This window comes from Uloborus diversus, chromosome 10, assembly GCF_026930045.1.
Source record: "Uloborus diversus isolate 005 chromosome 10, Udiv.v.3.1, whole genome shotgun sequence".
Lineage (NCBI taxonomy): Eukaryota > Metazoa > Arthropoda > Arachnida > Araneae > Uloboridae > Uloborus > Uloborus diversus.
Window position 1 is genome coordinate 113,811,329 of NC_072740.1, and position 9,902 is coordinate 113,821,230.

A 9,902-nucleotide genomic window follows, 5' to 3' on the forward strand; every position below is an offset into this window, starting at 1 on the left:
TTACATGTATAAAAAGATACTAATGAGAAAATAACTGCCATTATGGCAATCAGCTAGCTTGAGTGCTTACCAAACTTTCTGTAGCCGTCCCCTAGTTTGCTTGCTTTTTAATTTAACTAATAGCAACTGTCAGCAAACGGTTTTGTTGCCAAGCATTTTCAAGTAATCACTTTCAAATAAAAATAGAAATATAGTGTTTTGTTCTATCTCAATTATAAAATAGTAAAAGAAAAATAACAAATTAGTAAGTCGAGGCCCGTACCTAAGGTTGAAACGTTTAAGGGTGATCGGCAAATTCAAAAAAGTTCTGGCGCGAAAGCACGAATCCAAAAGATCCGATGAAATAATCTAATGTTTTTTTCTTTATTAAGACTATTTCTATAAGCTTAGTTCTCACTAAAAAATATGGAACAAAATAAGTGTAAGTGATTTCTTGATTACAACACTCAATAATTGCAGTTAATCTTAAAATCTTTATATTAAGGTTAATTCTAAAGCAGCCAATAAAATTTAATTAAAAATTTAGTGAAGAAGAAATATAGGTATAGTAAAAGCTATTCGTACAAATTTGTATACCACCGCATTTTGCGTAAAATTAGCTCCTGACGTATATGTGACCTATTTTCGTTGCAATTTTATTGATAAAATATAATTTAAAATATATTCACGAAAATTTTCAGAATTAAAATATTTATATTTTTTATAAACTCTGAAATTAACTTTGAGTGTCATTTACCAGATGGGTGTCACCCGGGGCAAACCACTCCCTCTCAAGAACTTGGATTTAGAAAAAAGGCTTTTTTTCTCTCAAGTTACAGCTTTCAAAAATTGAAAGCACACGATTTGATCAATATCTATTTGTTAAACATTAAAGGGGGGGGGGGGGCAAATTACAGATAATCCTTTTCAAATTTTTTAAAAGGTATTTTTAAGTCATCTTGATTTTTAACTCGTAACTATTGGAAAATTTGATTTTTAAACTGAATTTCTAACGTTGTATGCATCTTGGGTTTACAATAAAATAAAATGCGAAATTTTCATAAAAAGGAAATAATATTTCAATCTCTGTTTAGAGGTTTTCCCCCTTCCCCTGAAGAGAGAGAGGGAGTTGAAAAAATACAATTAGAAAAAATTAAAAAATCCGGAGTTAGAGTCGGAGTCTGGCGTTTCAAAATCCAGGAGTCGGGGTCGGAGTCGGCCATTTTCCTTCCGACTCCGCAGCCCTGGTCAGGAGCGTTACTCGATCAGTGAATTCGCTATTATATATATTCAGATTAGGCTTGTTGAATTCTCGTGGTTTGCTTGCCAGATGGGAGAAATATGCACGAGATCTCGGTCGATCTACTTGCATGTTTTACTTTTTTTGAGGAACAGAAAATATATACCATATTTATATTTCGTGTCCTTAATGAGCATAAAAATAGCATTTTTTTTTTCAATCACAGGCTTTTGAGAGTTCTTGTTTGTTTTCCAGGTGCTTATTTTTTTCTGTGGTCTTTTTGCAAGTCTCAGTATTTTCTTGAAGTGTATTATCTGGTAGAAACATTGCGCTGTCATAGAACAATGCAAAGTCTGCCATAATGTCTGGTATCCTGATATCCCCGCATTGTTTGCTTCTCATCTTAGAAATACCAATTATCTTTATTTTGGAGAGACTCCTGCTTTACTACTAAATTTCTGGCTTTACCATTATATTTTACTCCCAATTTTTCATTATTCTTATTAATATCCTGATTAATGAAAATTATAACTTTGTGTTCTGAAAATTTTTTGCAACCTTTCTTAAGATTTTACAATCATTTGTTGCTGTATTTTACCATGTGAGATGATGAGCTTTGAGTACCCACTTCACACACACACTATTATTCAAAATTTGTATCTTGTGAGAAATCCCTTGGAATTTTCACCCGAAAATTGACAGTAAGTCGGTAAATTGAAGAAATTGGCCATTAATTGGCCTTTCACGTTTTCTGTCCTCATATCTTTTTAGACCTTCAGTTTTAGAAGAAATGCAGAAATTAATCCAAGCTCGTGAATGTTTATCCCATGATGTTATGTGTATGTCGGAGCTAAAACAAAAATAAATTTTTGGGTCTTTCGACAAGTCGCAAAAATAAGACAAGGGGTAAGAAATAGTCAGTATTTCAAACTTTGAAATTAAATATCTCTGCACCTCTTCTAGCTATACTAAAAACAAAAACACCTTTTTTAAAATGACTTTATATTTGATGAATAATTTTACTTTCAAGTAAATAGTTTTTGCGATATGAAATAAAAATTGAAAGAACGCACTTAAAATCGAAGATGACGGCGCAAGTTTTCTCTGCATGAGACCATATATTGATAGACAGCATGGTAAAAACATGTATCTAATTAAAATTATGTATGAAAAGTGTGTTTTGTTTAAAAAAAAACAGATGGAAGCTGAAATTTTTAGAAGAATTTTGTGTAAAAGGTCTGTGACACCTTTGCTGTCCTCTTTTTTCACAAATGCTGGTTTTAATGTTTCAAACAAAAGGTTTGGATTCCACCAAACTGGAATCCTGATATTATTGATTATGGTAATATTTGAAAGCTAGTGGGATGGACTAGTTTTTGGTAGTTTGCCAGATTTGAATACTTCTAGTGTTTCAACTTCGCTAAAACATTCAACTATCTTGTTGAAAAAAGTCTCATTTTAATTAGGATTTGTCTACCTCATTTCTATTAGGATTTTGTCTGCCTTTTCAGAATATTTTGTATATAAATTTTCCAATAAATTCAGGGTTTTTTTTTTTTTTTTTTTTTTGACTCATTTTCCTTCTATCTACCATAATTTATTTGCAGTTAGGGCTTGGACAAGGTAACAGATGCTTCTCTGCCCCACTTGGGCTCTTCTAGCACCCCCTGCCATTCGGCAGATTAGGTCAAATATATTACTTCAGAGCATTTTTAAGGAACTTTTACTAGGCGACACAAGTTTATCATAAAGGCTGTAACATTCCCAATAATTTTCTTCTTTTCTCATCAAACCTGTGATGTATCGTCGCCTCAAAGTGGTATTTCTGTATGTAGTTTGTTCTGAGGTGACTCTATAGGACTTCTGACTTAAGAGAAAGCTGATATGAACCTAACCGTAAGTACAATATTAACTCCAAAGTAAAGGGGTCCGGGGAAAGTTTCGAATTTATAGTCTTAAAAACACATTTTAGACAATCTTTGGTAATGTTAGAGGAGAAGAGATTTGGTGGCACTCACTTGTCTATTTTTCACAATTGTAGCTCTAAGAATGCAGTTTTAGATGATGTTAGAAGGAGGAGAGATTTGAGGGCCCATCCCAGGAAGTTTTTCTGATTCTGGAATTCTTTGAAATGCATTCTCTCTTTTGTAATATTAAGCGCTTGGGTGCGACCTCCTTCCCCTGCCCATTTTTCGAAATTGAAACCTTCACATAAATTCCCGAATATGGGGATGAAAATTACCCGCTCATATATTAACATTATATATCGTTGGAAATGGCAGATTTTTCTGCTCTATGCAGTTTGTTTCAAATCTCTTACTTAATTACGGTGGGAATTATTTGCGTTAACAACCCGAATTTTTAAAAGCTTCACTGCACTTCAGGCACTACTTGGGTAGGTTACACTTTTAAAATCCTTCGTTTCTTACTTTCTTAAGTATTTTATTTTGTAGCAATCCATAACTCAGCCTTAAAATTGTGAGTTTCCAAGACACAGCCGACAAATTTGAAACATTAAGATAGTATTTCAAGGTTGGGGACAATTGAGAGAACATCGTTAGCACACGTTTAAATAAATGACTGATTTGAAGAACACTAAAAAACATTCAAGAAACCAATTTTCTTCATTTTGCTTGAGGTGTCTAATCATATTTTTGTAAAATATTTAAATTCATTTTTGAATGCATAAATTTGTTTTTTTTCCTGCACTAGGTAGTCTGTGTGAACAAATAGGGACATTACCCACCATATGGGAAAAAATCTATACAAAAAATTGTTTTCATGTTAAATTTGTGATCAGCGTTAAGCTTATTCATAGTGATTTTTTTTCTTAATTTTATTTCATAAATTTTAATGACTCGCTCTAGAAAGAGTTAAGATGTGACTCAATAATAGTATGCTTTATTTAATTATTATGACAAACCTAAATAGTCTTACTTTTTAGGCTTCAACTGCAAGAGGAAGAGGAAGAGGAAGATCAAAATGAAAAATACACCACTTTTAAATTTCTGCTTTAGGACTGTTTCTTTTTTATATTGAAGTATATTTTTTAAAAATGAATTTCTATGTCATGTCTGTTATATGAACTAATTCTCATAGCTAAGAACAGTTTCTTGAAACAGTAAATATTTATGTGTTGACTAGATTTAAATTTTATTGCCTTTAGTTATCAAGTTTTTAAGTTCTTTTGATTGAATATTTCCTTTGTTATGTTATAAGATTCAAGAAATTTATGTTTGTTTCTAGTTTTAATTCCTAAAAAGCAAGCTAGTTATTTTCAAATAACAACTTCAGCTGTTTTTGCATTCGAAACCCCCTATAATATATTGGGAAGGAACATTTGAAAAAATTACTATATTCTACTTGTTTTCAAATGACAAAAGCTATTTTGATACTTATTATGCTTTTGCTATAGCATGTCTTCGATTGTTCTATAATTTTCTGTTTCGCAGTGTAATGTTGTCTATTTTTGTATATTGCATTTCACTTTGCTATTTTGAACCTTCTTTGTGTAGTTAGCAACATATATATTTAGCTAATATTCATGCTCTTTAAGAATACTCATCTTTCACTCATCCCCTTATATTTTCTAGATTTCAATTTCCTATACCTTGGTTGCTGAGACAAAACTTGTGCTAATTTTTTTTTTATACTAAAAATAGCATTAAAATGTTTTTTTAATTTTTTTCCTTTTCTCTCTTTCTTTTGTCAAGTTTTTGCTTGATAGGAGAATTTTACATTTACTTCTGAACATAACCTCACAAAGAAGAACTATTGTTTCCTAAGTGTTTGTGAAAACTGGGTGGTAAAACATATGAAGAGGTGCATCATTTATACCAGCAAGAATAGGAACTATTCTTTCTTCTAATTAGAGCATTTCTTCAAACATTGGTGAAAAAAATGTATACATTAGTAAATGTATTTTCATGGAAATGGATCATTCAGAGGTGAATTGATGCCGGAACACCATTACAGTACTACATTTCAAGAAAAATATTCCCTTTTCACATAAAATTGGTGATGCTCAAGATTCAACTATTTTCGTTGGCATCCTGGTTCTAGAATATGTACGAATATATGTAGACAATGCAAAAAGATGTGCATTAATAATCTTTAAAAAAAAACTGCATTAAAAATATCTTCTGACAAACCCTCTTACTCTTAATCAATGTAAGTATTGATTACTTACATTAATTAAGAGTTGAAGAGTGCATCTCAAAAATAATGTACATTATTAAGATGCACTCTTTATACAAGTGAAAGGGAAGTTTTCAGAAAATTAACCTTATGCAGTATGTATATATAAGACTACTTGTCCCTTCAGTATTCATAGGTTTTCCTCGGATTTTCTTTTCCTTTTTTATTTTTTTTATTGTTTTTTATTTATTTTATTTATTTATTTGGAAATGCTCATTTTAATATTTTATATGATACAAATATACAGTGTCCGTAAAAAAATTGCATCACCTTCACATTTTCACAGCAATGGGATTATGTGAGAAGTTTTGGTCGACCGATTAACGATGAATGTATGTGAAATTCTGCAAAACTTATGAAATAAACATTTAACAGCAGGAATCCGATAATTGTTTACGTAGATCAGGGCTGTTTCCTAGCCAAAGGCGAACTGCTGACCCCATGCTCATTTTTTCCGTTTCTGAACCTGCATGTGAGTTTAGAGAAAAAATACCTAACCCCATGTCAATTTAAGTCTAATGGCAGGATAAAGGTTTTTAAATTGTTACTTACCAGTTTTGCCCTGTGGCACGGAGCAGAATCATCCTGGAAAATGACGTTTGGAACTGAAGTAAAGTGATCCCGGATAGTAGGAAGCAATTTCTCCTCCAAAATGCCAATATACACCTGAGCGTTTACTGTTCCTTGCACAAAGTGAAGCCCACCAACTCCTTGATCAGAAATACATCCCCAAATCATCTGGGATACAGGATGCTTGACTGTGTGTTGAATGCAGTCGGGATGATATTCCTCTCCTTTGCGGCACGGGTGATGCAATTTTTTTTACCACCACTGTAACATATATTCAGTCCGTACTTCTACTAATACATTTAGATTTTTGTAAAAGCTATATAAAGAGAACCTTGTTAACATAGCATATTAATAAGTGAAACTAATCCAAATTTTTAAAAATCTAAGTTAACCTAGATAGATAATGTATAACTTATGGGGATAAAAAAAAAACTTGCTAATTTTGATTTCAAACCAATCAGAGAAAGGAGACGGTAGATAAGTAGATTGTAGATAAGTTTTAATTGCATGATATTGGAATCTAATGGAATACTACATTTTGTTTTAGTGATTTGTAGCTCTTTTTTTTTTAATTTCAAGGGTTTAGTTTATTTATTTATTTATTTTCAATTTTTAAACAACGTACATTATTTTAAAAACTTTTTAGTGATTTGGTTTTGATAATATTGGTAATGACTAGAAGCAGTTAGTTTCTGGTTTGGTATAGGTCAAACAATAAGTTTTTTTTATTGTAGATAACATGCAATTTTGTGAAGTAAATATTTTGTTAATTATTGTTTTACATTTTGTATTTCTGCTAGTTGTTAAAAGTTGCTATTGCTGATCATAAGCATTTTGGTTCAATGCTTGAAAAAAAATTTAGGTATTAGACAAGGGTGATATGTATATAAAGGCAGTCATTTGAGTATTTATAAGTCCTCAAAGTCCATATCAGCTCTTAACCTAAAGTACTTGTTTTAAATTTTTCTCACTGCTTTTTCATTAATTTGCCAAACAATTTGAGAGGGGCTTGAAAAGTCATTAAAAAGCTGATGTTTATGTGAGTTTTAATTGCTTTACACTCATTGGTTTTGCTTTGTTTTTAAAATGCACTATGTTCAGTATTAAGTAGTCAAGTCAATTTTATGTGCCACATAGGCAAAAAATTGATTTTTACTCAATTTTTATCGATATAACTTGCTGTTTTAATAGCATGCTAATGTATTTTCAAACTACCTGTGCAAACATTTGAAAAATCAGGCAACTTAGCAAGGTTTTTTTTTTTTTTAACTAATTCATAAAGCCGTAAAAATATATTTAAATATTTATGGATCTTTCTTCTCTTTTACCATGCATATAATTTCATTTTTTAGAGAATGCCATGAAAAATTATGATATTGAATAAAATGTTTGCTCAATATTATGAGCAGTTTCATGGAACTTCATCAAGTTTCTTTAATATTATTAAAACAAGAACCTAGGAATGACTTTCTACATGCAGTTAGAAAATAAATATCTAAAGAATTGCTTTTTAAAGCATAACTGAAGATAAATGCTCATCTTCTGAATATATGGACCATAGATGTAGGAATAGAGGAACACAGGGAAAAAATTTTTTTAGCTGTCACTGTAACTGTGCCGCCATCTTAGGTGTTGTAAGATACTGAATTCGTCATTTTATTTTATCGTATTTCAAAGGGATTTCACCTTGATCCCGTCTTGTGTAGCATTCAACTGTACTAATTGTCATTCAAAAAAGATTCCAGGACTAATATTTCATAGATAAGTCGACTTTTATATTATTAACACAAATTTCTGTTAGTTGTTTTTGTGAATGAAGTGACATGATGAACATTTACATTATTTACTGATTTATTTGAGTTACTATACCTAAATTTCATCAGTGACTGTTGCAAATTTGATATTAATTGTAAATATGACTCAACTTGATCATTGTTTTTTGTTTTATTGATTTATAGCATAATTATACACTATAATGAAATGACTACTTTGCTGAATGAATTTTGCTCTGTTTAGTAAAGCAATTTATTTCGTTTGTATTTATTTTGATTAGTGTTTTGAAAAAAACATTAATAGGGAAGAAATTCAAAATATTTTGTGGGTTATTATTTCAGTTGTCTGCTATCAACAAAAAAGCTTAAGTAGGAAGTATAGCTGTGCTCTCATTTTACAATTGTTAACATATGATGTGTAACTAAATGCTTTATTTTTTACAGACAAACCTAAAAGAATCTGCCTCCCAACAAATACATTCTTTTAAATCTCAGACATTTGGAATTGTAAACCATAATAATGTTTTGTTCTCTATAATCATTAACTGAGTGTGATAGTTAGATTTAACGGCAGACAATACTTAATTTTAAAAAATATGAAGGGGAAGAAACCATACAATCAATTCTTTTGCTGAAATAAGTCAGACATAAATATTGTATAAATATCATAACTTTAAGAAATTTTAAAACAAACATGGATAATTATAAATTTTTATATGATCATCTATATTTAAAACAAATCTTATTTCATAGATTCATTTACGGAGTGTCAAAATAATTTTCACAGCAGATGTTACTTAAACAAAAATATAATTAGCTGTAGAATAAAATGCTTTCTTTGTAGAATAGAATTATATACAAATAATTTATGTGCATTATATTTTTAGTAAATTGCATTTTAATTAAACATTTAAAAAGAAAAAGCTGAATTTTTACAGGTACATTTGTGTTAGGTCATATTACTTTATATTATTGACGCACATAAACTACTCAATTTGTAGATAAATTAAATTTTAGGACTGACTCTGTGACAATAAATTACTATATTATTTAATGTCACCTTACTAGAGTATGAAAGCTGTATCACAAATCGGCAAAACGCTTGATATTTACGCAGATTTACTAAAAACTTCTCAGTGACAACAGCTTAATTTTGCTACAACATGCAAATACCACACCTGTGCTTAGCACAGCAGAATGACTGATGCAAAAACAAGATGCTTTCTTTTACATTAGAAAGAAAAAACTTTTACATTACAAAAGAAAGAGAAAGAAACTTGAAATGTCAATGATGTATTTCTTTTGTGCAAAACGTTTGAAATAAGTGCAAGTAGTATGAAAGAAGTATTTACAGTAATATATTTTCAGCAATGTAATGCAGCGTTAAAAATCTTTAAATAAAATAAGAAATAATACAGGTCCACTTAATATTTTTGGCATTATTTTTTAATTTCTTGGATGGGAAATAAATACAATCATTATCAATTTAAGAGAAAAAAAATAACCTGCACAAAATTTTCACCTGTCTTACAAGAGTCTCTTTCCCTTTTTTTTGTACACCCAATAAGGCTGCCACTCCTTCACAGTTACTTCAATAGTATCAATGAGAGTAGAGATACACTGTGTTCCCTCCTGTACTTCTACCTCCATGATATGGGCTGATTGAAATGATAGTTGTGCTAGTCAAGAAATTTTCAAACTGAACTGAACAACAATTTAGGTTCCTCTTTAGTTCCTCTATTAACATAAAACTATATGAAACACATAAAGAGAGTAAAATAAAAATGTTCACTGACCGGAACTGCTCTTGAGGTGAGAAATGTTTGACTTTCTTTTAGTAAACCCATTGTTAGCATACAATGACAGTGGTGCACGGGCACCCATATAGGGGGGGGCAAGGGGGGCTAGAGCCCCCCTTTGAAATTAAAACTTCCTTGCTTTTAGTACTTTTCTCTTTGCAAAATGTAAAAACATTTCTTCTCCAGCCAGAAATGAATAAATTATTAAAAATGTCAAATTTTAATGACTAATCTGTCCTGAAATAGATTTCCACGGGGGAAATATTCTGCTAAACCACGGGGGAAATATTTGAGCCCCCCCTTGCCACTTTGCATATGGGCGCCCATGCAGTGGTGCAAGTCATT

The 9,902-nt window shown here is 30.8% G+C and overlaps 1 protein-coding gene across 1 annotated transcript in view; it reads left to right on the top strand.

The window, feature by feature from the left end:
• The window catches only part of LOC129231585 (receptor expression-enhancing protein 1-like), a 57,555-nt gene extending 52,741 nt beyond the window's left edge, over positions 1 to 4,814 (top strand). Inside the window, exon 9 of the mRNA XM_054865942.1 lies at positions 4,164 to 4,814. Within this exon, the coding sequence (XP_054721917.1) occupies positions 4,164 to 4,205 (42 nt within the window). The 3' untranslated portion in view covers positions 4,206 to 4,814. The remainder of the gene's footprint in view (positions 1 to 4,163) is intronic.
• The last annotated feature ends 5,088 nt before the right edge of the window (positions 4,815 to 9,902 follow it).